The 18,927-nt window shown below is 46.1% G+C and overlaps 1 protein-coding gene across 1 annotated transcript; it reads left to right on the top strand.

Annotated features, from left to right (window-relative positions):
* Positions 1–9,684: 9,684 nt before the first annotated feature.
* Positions 9,685–14,468, top strand: LOC141042735 (uncharacterized). The gene is made up of 9 exons (XM_073511617.1): positions 9,685–9,696; positions 11,867–12,022; positions 12,083–12,118; positions 12,242–12,331; positions 12,413–12,477; positions 12,545–12,899; positions 13,295–13,571; positions 13,659–14,132; positions 14,237–14,468. The coding sequence occupies exons 1-9, from the start codon at positions 9,685–9,687 to the stop codon at positions 14,239–14,241; spliced, it is 1,470 nt and encodes a 489-aa protein (XP_073367718.1). The 3' UTR covers positions 14,242–14,468.
* The last annotated feature ends 4,459 nt before the right edge of the window (positions 14,469–18,927 follow it).

The raw sequence follows: 18,927 nt of genomic DNA, 5'->3' as shown, positions 1-18,927 counted from the left end.
AGTACAAGAAGTTATACCTCAGGTGGGCGAGATGTCGCTTAGGCGGGCGGGCGGGATCTACCCACATGATTGCAGCGAACAAGGGCGCGGAGGACCTTCGTCCGCACCAGCGCCTGCTCCGAGAGGACGGTGCGCATCGGCTTCCTCCATCGCCGACGGCGACAACGTCAACGCTCCACCTCCTCACCTCCCGCAGCGGACGGGATTCGGCCGGATCTGTGACCACCGGTGAGGAGAGAGATAGTGTGGACACTGTCATCTTGTTTTGATATGGAGAGGGTGAGAGAGCGAGATGCGAGAAAATCTATCAAACAAGAGGCTATAATGGAGTAAAACAATCTCTCCATAGCAGTGGTTTTAAATAGAATACGCGCGTTCCCGTAAAAAAGAAACAAAAACTGGCGGACAATTTTTTAACGTACCAAGAAAGAAAACTCGATCAAAAACACGCCCCCACTTTCAGGTCGCGAGAGTCGCCGCGCACACACACATAGACATAGACATGCATATCCGTGTTTATGTAAAATACCATTTCCATCTCCATCTCCAATCATATTTGTCCAACTGGCACATTATTTACGTTGTTAATTATATACGCGGCAATATTAACGTACAACATCTCTTGTTTGCGGGCGTCCGGACCGCCGCCACGGCCGCTTCTGACCAACGCGAACCCCCTTCATCACCCGCGCGTGCTTCCCGCCCGAAATGGTCAGTGCCGCATTCATGCCCGGCCAGAGTGGACGCGACCTCTCACTGGCGCCGGTATTGAAGCGGCGCGCCGGCCGAGAGAGTATCGCCCGCGCCGCTTCCTGGGTGCATGCGACTGCTCCACATTCAAAGGTCACAATAGCCGGCCACAACATGCATGTAAAAAGTTCTTGGGAGTCCGTGCTACAGCTAGCTGTCCTCCACAACTCGTCAATCTCTTCCAGTAGTACTAGTACTCCATGGCGCGATCCATCGACAAGCAGGCGGGAAAGTTATCGTATACTCGGCTTGCGGTGAGTGGCATGTCGAGCGACCGTGTGGGGTCGAGCCGTGGAGGAGGGTGAGACATGAACGCGACAGACGTGATTTAAACGTTGGTTTTGCTCGATGGCCCGATCCAATGAAACGAAACTTTGGTTTCTCTCCGTTTCCATTTTTTCTCCAGAAAAACGGAAACTTTCCACTCCATTTTCATTCCTGCTCCAAGGTTGCCACGTTACAACATTCCATCAAATACAAAGGAAAACTACACGCATGCTGATGCATCTGAATGATTCACAGATCATAGCCAATTTTTACTTCACAACTAAAGACAAAAGTTGTGAGAGCGTGTATGAAAGAAAAACTACTAATGGGGTCACTACGACTTAAACCCTAAACCCTAAACAAGATTTAATTTCCTGGCCAGGTAGAACCTGTCGAAGGAAAGACGGCTGGCACCCTCGGATCATACGATGCTTTTGTGCAGTTCCACTAAAATCGAGCTGAGCATCCCTGATGGCAAAGATATTGAAGAAGTGTGCTTAGAATAATAGTACTGGCACTAGTTCATGAGACATAAACTCATCACAAGTAGAAGCCGGTAGAAGTAGAGAAAGATCGACATGGAGATGGAGCTACATGGGGAGCTGCGGTAGTGGAGCAAGCCGGCTCCAAAAGGAAGATGGACTACCTGGGACGTCGGGCTGTAGCTAGAAGGGCGGTTGGGACGCGGCATCGGCCCATACCGCGGTGACCCCCGATTGGGATGCACCGACTGTGGATTTTCTCCCTCGCCGATGTCGACCACGTCTACGCAGAACATTGTTCCCTTCCCCCAGTTGCGGGATCAGGCCGGATATGTGACCAGCGGTGTGGCCACCATCGTTCTATGCTTGTGAAGAGAGCAACCCAAGCAAGCAGGCTTGTAGCTTAGGCTCCTGCTAGTGTATATATAGTGGTTTTCTTTTTCTCTCCATATCAACCATTTTATATTGCATACGTGTCATTGAAGAGTGAAATGATGGTTGCTTCTTCCGACTAACTTACTGTGTGATTTGACTGCTCCTTTAGTGGCCCCTACACGTACTCCTCCTACGTGTATGCAACAGTCACACGTACACATGGACGCAAAAACGCGCGCGACGCCCTAATGCATGCATGTTCGAGCACATGACGGAACACACACGGTCACGCTCAAGTGCTCAACCTACACGTGCATGCACACACATACTCAGCCAGGGTGAGCTAGTGACCGTATAAACACCGGAAAATGTATATATTGAGCGCAATGAGCATATTATGAAGTCCACTGACCGTATTTTTACAAATATACAGTGACAGACAGTGTATTTATCTCGTTTGAAATTAAGCCATATTAACCGGAGAGGAGGCAGTATGGACTAGCATTACTTTGCTATGTCCCGTCAACTTGCCGAACAAGGAGAAGCTTGCAGGACGGGAGAAGCTTGCGCGCGGTGGCTCGCAGGACAAGGAGAAACTTTTGACTAATGCAAGCTGTCCTTCGCTCAAGAGGTGGACGTGCAACAGTTAATTCGGTGTCAGATTGCCAGAAGCATACACTATACTAGTACTATTATTGTTGCACTTCCCGAAGAGGCGAACATCCAAGCGCAAAGTTTACTAGTACTACTACTATAGTCTATAGACCCTCCGTTCCAAAATAGATGACCCAACTTTGTACTAACTTTAGTACAAGGTTGGGTCATCTATTTTGGAACAGAGGGAGGAGTGTCTGCACTCTTATTATATTTTTAAAATGTACTAGGAACCTGATGGAGGAGCGTCTGCACTCTTATTATATTTTTAAAATGTGATAAAGCAATCTTCAACACATTTGGTTCTCTTCGAGGGTTCTCGCATGTGATAATGGAAGTTGATTGCATGGAACACTCGCCACAATTCTCGCTTAATTCTGGCTCATATCCTGTTACAAATAGGAGCGCTCGGTAATATTTCCTCTTTTTTCGTTATTCAGCATGTAAACAGGTCAGCAAACCTTGCGGCGCATCTTTGTCCGAACCATGCTTGCTGTACTTTGAATGTGGCCGAGAGTTGGCTTGATGAAACACCTCGCTTCCTACTTCTTTTTTTGCGGGGTACCTCGCTTCCTAGTGACCAGTGTCTTGGCTGATCGTCCTAAGAATGCATATATATGAATAAAGCTCTCTCATTTACCTGCAAAAAAGATTAAGCCATATTAATCGGAAAGGAGGGAGTATGGACTAGCACTACTTGTTGGTGTGTCCCATCAACTCGCAGAACGATGAGAAGCTTGCAGGACAAGGTGAAGCTCTCTTACGCCTTTTGACTAATGCAATGTACCCTCGCGCAGGCGGTGGACATGCATCAGTTCATTTGGTGTCAGATTGCCAGAGGCATACACTGTAGTACCGAACATGCGGAGTACCATCATTGTTCGACTTCACGAAGAGGCGAAGAGCCAAGCGCAAGGTTTAGTAGTACGAGTAGTACTACTACTAGAACCGCATAGTGGAGCCTCCGTACTCTTATTTTTCTTAATCTTTGATAAAGTACACATTTATTCCGGAGAAGGGCGGAAAACGGCAGCCCAACATGTAATGATTATATCGATCAACCATGCTCGAATATGTCTTGTCCTCCGTGCGAGCCCGTCTTTGTGTTCTCGCTCCTCGTCTCTCTCAAGGAACGGCGGGTTGGCCATTTTCCCGTCAATTGAGATCGGTTTGCTCAAACTCCGGTCCCACATGTCAGTGATATGCCAAGAGGAGGTGCGTTGACCGACTGGCCATACGCGTACTTGGTTTTGCACCTTCATACTACTCCTCCCTCCGTCACAGTTTACAGGGTGCGCTTCATTATGATGCGTTTCTCTCAATGCATTTCCACCACCAGAGAGACTTTAGACGCGTTTGGTTTAATGCTCAATTAATTAGGGCGTGGTAACCACAATTTTCTCTCGATGTAGTACTATGGAGTGGAGTAAGTGCATGCATGTGTCTACCCGGGGTGGAAGCACTACATGCATGTGTGTACGCATTATTTCCTCTAGCAATAGACGCCGTGCTATAACTACCAATGCTATTTTTCAGGCCAATCGCTAGTCGCCTTGGTCCCAGAGATTTTGTCTTTTTCTGAAGCGCGCTCTATAAACAGTGACAGATGGAGTAGTATGAGCGGATCCAAAGAAGAGCGTATTGATGGTTGCTTCTTCCGAGCAACTTATAGTGGGAAAGGTGGGGCTTACGATTTGACTGCTCATTACTCACCATTAATGTGGCGCAACGACCGGTCCGAGTCTCCCATGCGGCTGTGCACTACCCCCTCGGTTCTTAAATATACTCCGGAGTATTTATCTTTTTAGAGATTCAAATGGACTACTACATACGGATGTATATAGACATATTTTAGAGTGTAGATTCACTCATTTTGCTCCGTATGTAGTCACTTGTTGAAATCTCTAGAAAGACAAATATTTAGGAACGGAGGGAGTACACATACGAAGCAAAATGAGTGAATCTACACTCTAAAATATGCCCATTTGAAATTTGTACAAAGATAAATATTTAGGAACGAAGAAGTATAATTTTGTGCATGGCACATGGACCCGGATGCCGAAGAGGCTTCTGGCAATGCTATCAAGCTTCCAGCATTTGTTTACATAATTGACGTACTATACAAATAATTTTCCAGCGACATGAAATTGTACAATGGTGTGAGCTTTCAGCTTTTGTTTCGTGTGTCTTGCCATCGATGCTCTTTCGGAAACAATAAAAAACTAACTTCCTTGCTAATCAGAGCTAATATTTACATCACAACTGAAGACAAAGTTGTGAGAAGGTGTTAAATTAAAATTGATCCATGCTTTCATTGGCAGCAACGTCCCCCCAGCTCTGTCTAAATCAACAAGGCATGTTGGGAAAAAAGTAGTTGTCTGGAGCATGCAACATGCCGATCATTTTGTGCAGTTCCACTAAAATAGAGCTGAGCGTCCCTGTTCCAAAGCTAATAAGTGTGATTACGATAATAGAGGACTACTGATGAAATAATAAACACACAAATAGAACCCGGTCACCTTTGAAGTCTCAATTAAGACTAACTAGTTGGAGAAGATTAGGCTCGGAGTTGGATGAGGAGGATAGAGCAAAACCAATCTCCCTTTGTGCAGTCACAATGAAATGTAGAGATGTTGCCCGTGTGACATTTTGGCAGAACTGCACAAAACACTCTTAAGAAAAAAGTGATTTGTGCAGTTCACCAAAAGGTCGCAATAGGAACGAGGTGAAATGGATAGCCCTGTTTGCAAAAAAGAGGTAGAAAGGAAACAATTACTGGCTAATAACAGTTGATGACACATGCGACAACCAAAAAGAAGCATATTCCTTGTCCTAAGGGAAGATAACAACACGGTTCACTACAAAAAAAATACACTTCCGTGATGATACGTGTTTGTCATAGTAGGTCGCGTTTTTTGTCATGCATGTACATCCATGACAAATTTATGACAGAATCAAGATAGTCATACCTGTGCTGTCGTAGAAGTGTTCCATGACATTACCAAAATTATCATCACGGAAGTGTCCACTTCCATGATGATAAATCGCGCGTCACAGAAGTGCTTTCGTCAAGGGTGACCGAGACGTGGCATCCACCGTAACGGAACGCCGTTAAGCTATCGGGTCAGGTTTGGGATCCGATAACCCGTTAACAGCCCCGACCAATGGGGATTTTCCATGTGTAAAATCATCATTGGCTGGAGGAAACACGTGTCGGCTCATCGTTGGGACCGATGTCCTCCACTCATTGGACAGAAGGCGCCTATGATACGTCGACACGTGGCACGGCCCAACAGAGGCCCATTCCTGTGAAAAGGCCGGCCCATTTGACTTGGTCAAAAGGTGGCGGGCCGACCCATGGAAAGCCTGTTAACGGCTTGTTCGCATATAGCCCATTTACAGCCCGCTAACCCAAGGCCCGTTACGCCCTATCCGAATTAGGCCCAGTAGCGTCATCTGGGCCATCCAATATGATTCCAGCCTGTTTTCACTTCTGGCCCATGTATGGCCCATGACGTCTTTCGGCCCATATGAGGCCCTATGTAACTCTTGGCCTATTAACGGCCCGTGGTGAAAATGGCTCGTAGTGAACAGTGTATCACTCTACACCCATTAACGGCCCGTGGTGAAACTGGCCCGTAATGAACAGTGTATCACTTTATACCCATTAACGGCCCGTTATTCCGTTGGGCCGTTTCCAGCCCATGTTATCTTTTGGCCTTCTCAGAGCCCATTTATTCTTGGGCTCATTTCCAGCATTCGTTTACTTACGGCCAGTTACTGTAATTTTCTGCTTGTGGGCCAAATTCAGCCCGTGGTTACAGTCGGCCCGTTTGTGGTCCATTAATACGTTGGGCCGTTTTCATAGCGTCATCAAATACGGCCTATTAACGATGGCCCGTTATGGTCAGCCCATGAACGGATGATTCCAACTCTAGCCCGTTTACGGCCATAATGCGGTCTGTTTGGCCCATGTTTGGCCAATCGATCATACGGCCCGTATAAGGCCCATTGATGATACGGCCCGCAGAAGGCCCATTGTTTCTACGGCCCGTAGAAGGCCCATTGTTTCTACGGCCCGTAGAAGGCCCACTGTTTCTACGGCCAGTAGGAGGCCCAATGTCACTACAGTAAATATTAGCCCATGGTTATTGTGGCCTAGTTTTAAAAAATAGGTTATTGCAGCCACTAGCTAACCGCGGAAAAAGAACTGCAATGACTACAAGCAAACAAATAAACAAGACAACAAGGAAATAAATAAGCAAGCAACTAACGCTAGGCTATCACGGCTATTACACATATTACATCCACTAGGCATTAAAGTTCGCCACCAGTGCAAATATAGGGAACAAAGCAGCATATCATATACACTGGTTGTCAAAGTTGGCGAACAGCGCAAATAAATGCCGCAGCAAAACAAATCCAGAACTGAAACCACTTCAGAAGATCTCAAGAAACAATATCCTGGGTACCCATAATGCTGGCAAGATGCTTAGCCAGCTTATTAACTTTCTCTTGTTTGGCGCTTAAATCCTCCAGCGCTTGCTGTTGCTCCAGAAAATATGCATCTGAATTCTGCAGGGACTTCCTCAGTCCTTCAGCTTCCTGTCGCAGCACATCTGATCGATGTCTTTCAACTTGAAGTTGAGACTCAAGAAGACGAACTGATTCAGGCAGCGAGTTCGAGAGTTGTGCCAGCAGTAGTGGCCAGTAACTCGAACACTACATCAAGACAGGACTTTTGGGTTCCCTCACTGTCGTCAAGATAGTTTTTATCAGCTTTCTTGGAGACCAACAGGGATGTCTCACTATCTTCAACCTTATATGCATTACTTCCTTTACCATTGGATAACGCGGTACTGTTCTCCGATATTTTGTCCGCATTCTAAAAGAGAAACAAGCAGACACATCACATGTTTACCATGTTGTATATGAAACTCATTTTGGTAAATGAGTTCAGTAGTAAAGTGGACAGGATAACAGCATGAAACAAACATATATCTATGTACCATGGTCACTTTATGGTCTATATCATTCTAGTTTTTGTTGCCAAATCAAGATAGAGACATAGTTCAAATAATATTTGTTCAAGACAAAGCAGAATAGACAAAATATAAGTGTGGGTAACTATAGAGCAATAACAACACTTGTAATGTGCATGACATGAGAACATAACTGTTTATTCAATTGAAACTAAAATCAACATAGAGCAGGTTACAACAGCAAACCAGTTAAAGAAACAGGTTTAAAACATACCTGTTGCGCCATTGGAGTTTCAATTCCATCCTTCAAATTTGAAAATAGTTGGTATGAGTAAATACAGTAATGCAAGAGCAAAGGAGTATGAACCATAGCTACAGAACCTGACCTGAGAACAAATCTTCTTCTCCTTTAAGCATTGAGTTGGGATTCGGAGTGGTGGTCCTCGTGCTTTGGGCACTGCAGTTCCCTTACTAACTGCTCGTGTTTGGGTGCTCTGTGGTGGAGACGGTGCTGTGTGAACTGGAACTGGGTTACTATCTGCCGGGGTTGGGGTTAGAAGGGGTGTAGCTGGTTCTCTGTCCAACCGGGTAGGGGTACAATCTGCGAGAGTCTGGGTTATGTGTGGTGGATATGGTCCTTGGGCAAGTACAACCGTGGTTCTATCTGCATCAACTGGTAGCACTATCTTTTCTGAAGACCGTGTTGTTACTCCCTTAGATACTGCCATCACGCTCTCCAATTCAAATGGCTGATAAACAAGAAAAGTAATTAAAAGTATAGACATTGTATGATAGACAGGTGCAATGGATAGTGGGGAATAAAAGAGGGCATGAAATAATTCATATTTATGTTGTCTAACCAAATAGGATAGCATGACACAATTTCACATATATGATGGCTAACTAAACAGGATAGAATGACACAATTTCACATTATGATGGCTAACTAAAAAAGATGGAAAGACATAGTTCAAAATATGAGACTATGTAAACAGGATGACATGACATAACTATATAATGTGTTTATTAAATAGGTTGGCATGCCATAATTCACATACATTCACGGATAGAATGCCATAATTCAAAATATGATGACTGTAAACACTAAACAGGATGAGATGATATAATTATATGATGTCTTTATTAAATGGGTTGCCATGCCATAATTCAGATAGATGATGTGTATGTACTATGTAAACATGATGGCATGATATAATTCAAATATATGATTTATATAGTAAGCAACTAAGCAGATGGCAATCCATATATGATGTAAAAACTAAGCAATGCAAGACAACATGCATGACATGGGTAATATAACCCTGCCAAGTTTGAGCATAGACCTCAGGGGGGAAATAGGACTGGTCATCAGTCTCTGAATCCTCCTCTGAGGAGCTCTCTCTAACTAGCAAGATGTCTGCTTCAGCAGGTAGCATTTTCTGTTCTGAATACCTTGTTTTCACTCCAGATACTTCCATCACCGCTTCAAATGGCTGATGCACAGGAAGAGTAGTTGAATATACAAACGTTGTCGACAAATGGAACACATAATACAAAAAAATGATAGCATGATATAATTCACATACATGATGATTGGCTAAACAGCATGGCATTGCATAATTCACATATATAATGCCTTTGCAACAAGATAGCATTGTATAATTCACATATATAATGTCTTGCAACAAGATGGCAATGCATAATTCACATATATGGTAATTAGACACTGAACAGGTGGCATTCACACAAAGCATGTCTAAACTAATCAAATGACATAGCAATGCAAGACACCATACACATGATATGAGCAACATAACCCTGCCAACTTAGAGCATACACCTCGGGGGGGGGGGGGGAATAGGACTTGTCGTGGAATAGTCACGGCAGATGTCCTCGTGAAAGGACATAGTCGTGGAGCCATCGCAACTAGGAAGCTTAAAGGGGTTAAAGCGGGACAAAGGACACGAGGGTTATACTGGTTCGGCCCCTTACGGTGAAGGTAAAAGCCTACTCCAGTTGAGGTGGAATTACTAGGGTTTCGATGACCAGGGAGCGAATTCGCTATGCCTGGCTACCGATTTGATGTTACTTGCCCTAAGCCGCCGGCGGGTCGTCCCCTTATATACACAGGTTGACGCCCCACGGCCTACAGAGTCCCGGCCGGCTCATAAACAATGTCCGGCTTGGTGACTAGTTAATCTTGCCTTACAACACAAGTCATGCCATTATGGCGGTTTATCACTACGGTCCTTAAGTCGCCTACGGGCTTTAGGCCCTTTATTGAACCGCCATCTTCAAGCTTGATATTGGGCTTCATATGATGAATTTCCATTGCGTAACCCGGCCCCTCCTGGGCGGGTTACACTAGTAGTTATATCCCCAACATTAGGCCCCAGATTGATTTGAACGGGTTCATGTCAATCTTCAATACCTTAAGAAAAAGCCTTCTGACTTCTGTCTGTGCAAAAGTTATAACCCGCCATGACGTCATCTTCTGGATTCATGATAACCCGCCATGACGTCATCTTCCATTAAATTCATTTTTTATTCTGTCATATCACAACGGATCCTTATCTTAATGACCATCCCGAAAATCGAGGCATCGGAGTAGCTGGATAACCACGTCTGGCCTCCTCGTTTCTCGCGCCCTCTCTGTCAGCCTTCTTCCTCTCGCGACTCCGCTGCTGCTCGAGCTCCGCCACCGCCGCCGCAGCAGAGCTCCTCATCTTCGTCGATCTTGGCCGCTGCATCAACCTGAATCGACCAGAGAACGGCGGCGATCCTCCGCAGTAGATCTACAGCTGTAAGTCTTCACCTTCCCGCACTTCAGATCTGCATTTAGGGTTTTCAAGTTCTTCCGTGTTCTTCATGGTTCTTCATCGTTTCTTCGTGGTTCCTCCACCGCAGCTTCTTCTGATCCAAGAAGAACATATAACTTGTGCGGTAACCGTTTCGCATCCATTTCAGATGCTAGTAGATTCCTTTCTCTAGTTCAGAGGCCTCATTAGAACTCTCAAACTCATCTGTACCAGTTTTTAGGTCTAGAATATTTTCTTTTCTGAACGACCAATTAATCCAAAATAACATCTTCAACCTGCGAAACTTGTTTGTGCGACACTTAGGCAAAAAACTGTATCTGTTAGCCATGGCGACTCTTATCGCCGGCTTAAAGAGGCAATGCTCAATGAATAATCCTGATCACTCATAGTGGATTTAAATAATTTAATTGCTACTGTTTCCCATGGCGGCTTAAACAATCTGACACAATTAGCCATATATCATTAGGCCCCTTCATAAGCCGCCATCTTGAATATGAATTGAAATATTTTCTCTGGCTTAAATTTGAGCCGGAAATTTTTATTTTGTCATAGGCTTCCATCCTTCATAATGCCGCCCAAGGCTCCCAAAGCACCCGTCACATGCAACTGGGTTAGATCCACCGTCACTGATAGCATCTTAAACGATTTTGTGAAGACTGGTCATCTGCCGAAGAAAGAGATCATGTCTTATCGTGCTCCCGACCCGTCAGAAGAAAAGCCTCAACCCAAGGATGGGGAAGTTGTCAATTTTACTGATCACATGAACCGGGGCTTTGCTCCACCCGGCTAAAAAAATTTCAGAGACGTCTTGCACTTTTTTGACTTGCGACCTCAAGACATTGGACCCAATTCCGTGTCAAACATCTGCAATTTCCAAGTATTCTGTGAGGTGTACCTTGGAGAAGAACCCAGCTTACTACTCTTTAGAGAGTTATTTTATCTGAACCATCAAAACGAATGTGCCCACGGGCCCAGCTTGGAGCTTGGCGGAATCTCAATCCAGCGACGTAGAGACTGTCTCTTCCCTTATGCCGAGCCGCCGAGTCACCCTAAAGATTGGAACCAGACATGGTTCTACTATCAAGACACTTCTCCGGCTAATCAGAACCCTTTGCCCGGCTTTCGCGCCATGCGCCCCCTTACCAGATAAATTATCTCCGGCTGAACGTCAAACACTTGCCCCCACCATAAACAAGATCAAAGCTCTTCTGGGGAACGGCCTAAACGGCATTGACTTGGTCCGGGTTTGGATTGCCTGGCGGGTGATTCCTTTGAGCCGTCGCCCCGGCTTGATGTGCGATTACACAGGCCAGAAAAATGATCCTCTATGGCACAGTCCTGACGACTTACCTGAGGATCTCGTTGATGACATGACCAAGTCTCTTCTGAATGAGAGCCTTTGCAGATTGTGGGAAAGCGGGCTTAAGTCCTTTCTGCAAGGCTAACCCGGCTCCAGCGGTAAACCATTAACTTGAGCATCTTACTTTCCACTTTGATAATTTCATCTTTACTCAAAAACTCTTGCTATATTTTACAGGCTGGTGATAAATTCTGGAAGGTCAAGTACGACCATGAGGCTGCAAAGAAGGCCAGAAAGGCCAAGAAAGCCGCCAGGAAAGCCGCTGCCCGTAAGAAGGGGAACAAACCTAGTGCCTCGGATATGTTTCATCTGGACGATACCTCCGAGTCAGAGGTAACTCTTGACTCTTTAGGCTCCTTCATTAACCATCTTATTGACACTGATTATCAGCAGGAGGATACAGGAGCAAGTCATGCAGTAATTGAAGAGGTAACTATAATTTCCTCCGACTCCGAGCCTTTGCCGAGACAGGAAGTCCGAAGGGTAACCCGGAAAGTAAGATTTTCACATCCTTTAGCTTATCAAGATCCTCAATTTCTTTTGAAGCAACAGATTCACGAGAGTCGGAGGCAGACCCAGACCAGTAAAGATGCGGACCTCTCCTCCGGCTTACCCGATGTAACAAGAAAATGCCGGACTGAGGTTATCTCTGATTTATATTCTTTGTATCCTTTGGCGGGTTTCACTCATCAACCACTCAATTCTTCTGACTCAAACTATCAGGGAACTTCACCTTCCTCCGGCGAATCAATGCAGTCCAGCATGCCGGCTTTCAAAACCGCTCCAGGGTAATGATAATCTGTTTATCTTGTGCTTATCTTACTCATGTTTTTGTACTAACCCCTTAATTTTCAGTGTACAAGTAAAGCCCAGCAAGAGGACGAAGAGAAGTAAGCCGGCCGAAGAGCCAATCTTTGCTGAACCGGAGCTCAGAACGGCTGCTCCTGATACTTCCACTCATGAGCCGCCGCCTGAACCAGCCCATGATACTACAACTCTCACCACTGACTTCGTTCAACCGGGGAGACCCACCGCGCTGGCCAAGTGCTCCACCAAAGAACAACTTCTGGAACGCCGCAAAACCCGGCTGGATGTCACTGATTATGCTCATCTGAGTATTAGAGAAATCGTCTCTGGTTATGTAAACCAAGTGCACAACAGCCGGGATCTGGAAATTGATATGGTGAAACAAATACACCAAAAATCTGAGGTATAACTCTTGTTGCTTGTTCCTTAGTTATCCTTACTATGCCAGCCCCCAAGTCTATTACTTATGATGAAATATGTTGTAGACTTAACACCAGCTTAGTAATCACTGCAAGAAAACCGGCTTATCCGGCAGCACCCAAGGGCCGGCTCAGACAGCATATTTGAACCAGTCTTCGCCGTATTTTAACCAAGTACTTGAACAGCAATATGCATTAGCCCCATGTGCCAAGTGCCTTTGCCTGCAAAGTGCTTGGGAATTATTTCCATGAACCGCCGCTGTAAATAGAGCTCTTTAGCATACATTAGCCCCCAAGTGCCAAGTATCTTTGCTTGCAAAGTTCTTGGGACTTAATGCTGCATTATGATAACCCTAACTGTAACCCGGAATTTATACAGGCCGCCATTAAGCAATTCGAATCGGAGATCTCTGACTTGAAGAATCGCCTGAAAACTCAAGAGTGTGAAACCCAAAAGGCGAATTCCAAGTTTGAATTCAGTGTATCCGCACAAGAGAAATTGAAAAAGAAGTTTGAAGCAGAGAGAAAGGCCTGGGCGGATGAAAAGACCGCTTTGCTCAACCGGGCTGAAAAAGCGGAGGCCACTCTTGCAGAAACAACCCCCGAGTTATCCGGCTTAAAACGCCATGTATCTCAGATGGTCTCAGCAATCTTTGGTAAGTTACTCTGTAAGTGTTAGCTAGCTTAAATCTTTTTCAACAAGCATCTCAATTGTCATCAGCTCACTTGACCTTGTAATGCAGGCCCCAGGAGTTCCAATCTCAACCAAAGCATGCTGACAAAGCTGAAGGCCGTTTATACCCTGGTGGAACAACTCTACACCGGGTCACAACGTGCCTTAGCTGTCGTGGATCTGTCAAATGAAGTTCCCACTCGTCTGGCGGATGTGCTAAGGCGGCTTGCCGTGCTACCTCAACGATTCCAGGAATTGATACGAGCTTCTACAAGAGCCAAAGACATAGCTGCTTTAAGCCGGGCCAAGGCGTGGCTACCGGAGCTAGACCCGGCCGACATCGCCCTTGGGTATCCCAGTTTGAAGGAGGACGGCACCCCATTTAACCAGAAGGATTTCGCCGCTTGTGTGAAGGACATACGCCCTGTGGCCACTCTGATCGGTAATGACACGGATCTTACCAAATACCAACCGGGTTATGACGCTGAGAATCAGAGAATTCCAACACCACATTATGAAGCAATCAGCCTGATCCCTCCAACTCGTAAGCATACCTTCGCCCCTAAAGTTGATCCGGCCGGGTTAATTGATGATGAAGCTGAATTTGAAGCCTTGAGTGGCATTGACTGGAAATCATCAACCTTCCAGGATAGGGAAACAGACGGAGGAGCGGAAAGGGATGAACCGGAAGCCTCAGCCCAACCACACCTTTGATCCCTCAGGCGGCTCATATTTATGTCTTGATAAAAAACAATGCTTCACTATTTGGACTCAGGGAGTCATGTAATAGAGTAGGAAAACACTTATTTTTGTCGTGCCATCGCACACTTGTGTGGCGCTCAACACTGTTTAAGCCGCCATCTTATATTCCCCCGTTTTATGCTGATCCTCTTCTTTCCTTACGTTTAAAGAGCTGCCTTTAACTGTCCTGCATAGAGAACAAATTACAAGTCCCTTGGCGGCTTACCGCATAGAGGGTTATATATTTTACATATAACCCAGAGTATGAATCAAAATCATAAAAACCGGTTCTCAATTATATCTTTGAGACAACCATAACAGCATACCTGTGACCCTTCGATTACACTTCCGGTTTATGTGACCCGAACAATGAGGGTGAGAACCCAACTCTGTAATACGATGTTTATTATATGCGATCATCTTTATTGATCAAGGTTAAGCCGGTGGAATAGGAACCACCCTTGAACACTTTAAACATGATCAAAAGAACTTCCAGTAAAATCCAAAAACTTGTTTGCAAAAAAAAAGAGACTTCAAAAATTTGGAGGCTTCTGATTCGAATACGACTAGAAAAACTGTCCCAAAGGGGTTAAGCTAAGATTCGAATACGATCATATAGCCCCCAGTGGCTTTGGCGTTGCCGATCAAGAGGGTACCGACAGCTATGTTCTCTTTGGTTCGAATACGGCCTATGTTTGAACAGCAAGCCCCCAAATGACCTGGAGAGTTGTTTAACGACGCTGATTCGAATATGATCCACGTCGGTTCCCAAAGGGGGTTGAGCTATGATTCAAATAGGACCAAGAAACTCCCCAGTGAGCTCGGCAGTGTGCCGATCAAAAGGGTATCGACAGCTATGTTCTCTTTGGCTCGAATACAACCTATGTTTGAACAGGAAGCCCCCTAGTGATCATAATGTCTAACGGCTAGATTCGAATACGATTGTATGCCGGATCAGCCCCCAAGTGATCATGTGATAATATAATGAAAATAACAATGACACATTTACCTTTGAGGGGAAAAGGACAGAGGTCCTGCTTTATTATTTATCATAATATATACATTGTCACGGAAGTATGTACATTATGAGAGCCGGTGGCTCAAGTGTAATAAGGCCGAAGATGAGCGATATTCCACGGCCGACGGGTCTCCTCCTCCGAGTTACGTGAATCTTTGTGCTCTCGAACATCGATGAGGTAGTATGACCCATTGTGCAAGTTCTTGCTGACCACAAAGGGCCCCTCCCAAGGTGGGGATAACTTGTGTGCATCTGTTTGATCCTGGATGAGCCGGAGCACCAAGTCACCTTCCTGAAAGGTTCTGACTTAACCCGGCGGCTGTGATAGCGGCGCAGGTCTTCTTGGTAAATCGCCGAGCGAGCTGCTGCTACGTCACGCTGTTCGTCCAACAAGTCAAGGGCATCCTGACGCGCTTGTTCATTGTCCGCCTCAACATAAGCCGCCACATGAGGCGAGTCATGACGGATGTCGCTAGGGAGAACCGCCTCGGCTCCGTAAACCATGAAGAAAGGCGTATAACCCGTAGACCTATTAGGAGTAGTATTGATGCTCCATATCACAGTGGGTAATTCCTCCACCCAACAACCCGGCATCCGCTGCAAAGGGACCAAAAGCCGGGGCTTGATGCCTTTCAAGATTTCCTGATTGGCTCTCTCAGCTTGACCATTGGATTGGGGGTGAGCCACTGATGAAACATCAAGTCGAATATGCTCTCGTTGACAAAATTCTTCCATGGCGCCTTTAGACAGATTGGTACCATTGTCAGTTATAATGCTGTGTGGAAAACCAAAGCGAAATATCACCTTTTTCATGAACTGAACCGCCGTGGCTGCATCACACTTACTAACTGGCTCTGCCTCAACCCACTTTGTGAACTTGTCAACCGCCACCAAGAGGTGGGTCTTCTTATCCTTGGACCTTTTAAAAGTTCCAACCATATCAAGCCCCCAGACTGCAAACGGCCAAGTGATTGGAATCATCCTCAACTCTTGAGCCGGCACGTGAGCACGTCTTGAGAACTTCTGACAACCGTCACATTTACTGACCAAGTCCTCTGCATCAGCATGAGTCGTCAGCCAATAAAAACCATGATGAAAAGCTTTGGCCACAAGGGATTTTGAGCCGGCTCCCCCTCGTGAATCTCACGTAAAATTTCTTGACCTTCCTCAGGGGAAACACAACGCTGAAAAGCCCCAGTGACACTGCAATGATGCAACTCGCCATTGGCAATTATCATTGACTTAGACAGCCGGGTTATTTGTCTGGCCAAACTTTCATCCTCAGGCAATTCTCCCCGGGTCATGTAAGCCAAGTATGGCACTGCCCAATCTGGGATAACATGAAGAGCCGCCACCAACTCTGCTTCTGGGTCCGAAACAGCCAAGTCTTCCTCTGTAGGTAACTTGACATAAGGGTTATGCAGAATATCCAAGAAAGTATTAGGCGGCACCGGCTTTCGCTGAGAGCCCAGCCGGCTTAAGGCCTCAGTCGCCTCGTTCTTTCTGCGGTCAATATGCTCTACTTGGTAACCCTGAAAATGTCCGGCAATGGCATCAACTTCACGGCGATAAGCCGCCATGAGGGGGTCCTTGGAATCCCACTTGCCTGATACTTGTTGAGCCACCAAATCTGAGTCGCCAAAGCACCTTACCCGGCTTAAGCTCATCTCCTTAGCCATCCGAAGACCATGGAGCAGGGCCTCATACTCAGCTGCATTGTTAGTACAGGGAAACATCAACCATAGCACATAACGAAATTTGTCACCTCGAGGGGAAGCTAACACGACTCCAGCCCCCGAGCCCTCCAATTGCCTGGACCCGTCGAAGTGAATAGTCTAGTATGTGTTATCCGGTTTCTCTCCAGGCATCTGCAGCTCTGTCCAATCGTTGATGAAATCTACCAATGCTTGCGATTTGATAGCCGTGCGTGGCACATACTTTAGACCATGAGGCCCACTTAGCGAATCTTCCTATGGCTTCTCTGTTTTGGATGATATCTCCTAAAGGAGCAGAACTAACCACAGTGATAGGGTGGCCCTGGAAATATTGCTTAAGCTTCCGGCTTGCCATGAATACCCCATAAACAAGCTTCTGCCAATGCCGATACCGTTGCTTGGACTCAATAAGTACTTCGCTGACGTAGTAAACCGGCTGCTGAGCCGGATGTTCCTTACCCGCCTCCTTGCGCTCCACCACGATGGCCACACTGACGGCTCGTGTGTTAGCGGCTACATACAATAATAAGGGCTCCTTATCAACTGGAGCAGCAAGAACTGGCGGTTCAGCTAACTGTCTTTTCAAATCCTCAAAGGCGGCGTTGGCAGCATCACTCCAGACAAAGTCATCTGTTTTCTTCATCATCTGATACAGCTGTATGGCCTTTTCGCCCAACCGGCTTATAAACCGACTTAAAGCAGCGATCCGGCCCGCCAGACGCTGGACGTCATTTATGCACGCCGGCTTCGCCAGAGAGGTGATTGCCTTGATCTTCTCCGGGTTAGCTTCGATGCCTCTGTGAGAAATCAGAAAACCCAAAAGCTTGCCTGCAGGAACACCAAAAACACACTTGGCCGGGTTAAGCATCATCTTGTAAACCCGAAGATTACCAAAGGTTTCCCTCAGATCGTCTATCAAGGTCTCCATCTCTCTGCATTTTACCACAATATCATCCACATAGGCATGAACGTTGCGCACAATCTGATTATGAAGACAATTCTGTACGCAGCGCTGGTAAGTCGCCTGGGCGCTCTTGAGCCCAAAAGGCATAGACACATAACAGAAGGCTCCAAAGGGAGTAATGAACGCCGTCTTCTCTTGGTCCTTAACTGCCATTTTGATCTGATGGTAACCAGAGTAAGCATCCAGAAAACTCAAACCCTCACAACCCGCCGTAGCATCAATAATTTGATCAATACGGGGGAGAGCAAAAGGATCAGCTGGGCAAGCCTTGTTTAAATCCGTATAATCCACACACATACGCCAGGTGCCGTTCTTCTTGAGCACGAGCATCGGGTTAGCTAGCCATTCTGGATGAAAGACTTCGACGATGAACCCGGCCGCCAAGAGCCGGGCTACTTCCTCACCAATGGCTTTCCGCCTCTCCTCGTTAAACCACCGGAGAAATTGATTGATTGGCTTAAATTTTGGATCAATATTAAGAGTGTGCTCAGCGAGTTCTCTCGGTACACCCGGCATGTCAGAAGGTTTCCATGCAAAGATGTCCCGGTTCTCACGGATGAACTCGATGAGCGCGCTTTCCTATTTAGGATCCAGATTGGCACTGATGCTGAACTGCTTAGATGAGTCGCCTGGAACAAAGTCAATAAGCTTAGTCTCATCGGCCGACTTAAATTTTATTACCGGTCATGCTCCGTGGTCGGATTTTTCAAAGACGTCATATCTGCCGGGTCAACATTATCCTTGTAAACTTTAATTCCTCTGCCGCACAAACAGATTCAGCGTAAGCAGCGTCACCTTCCTCGCACTCCAAAGCTATCTTTCGGCTACCATGAACCGTGATGGTCCCGTTGTGACCCGGCATCTTGAGCTACAAGTATACGTAACACGGCCGTGCCATGAA

Source organism: Aegilops tauschii, chromosome 3 (assembly GCF_002575655.3).
Source record: "Aegilops tauschii subsp. strangulata cultivar AL8/78 chromosome 3, Aet v6.0, whole genome shotgun sequence".
Classification (NCBI taxonomy): domain Eukaryota; kingdom Viridiplantae; phylum Streptophyta; class Magnoliopsida; order Poales; family Poaceae; genus Aegilops; species Aegilops tauschii.
Note: the sequence above shows the minus strand (reverse complement) of the source record. Positions and strands in the feature narration are given on the sequence as shown.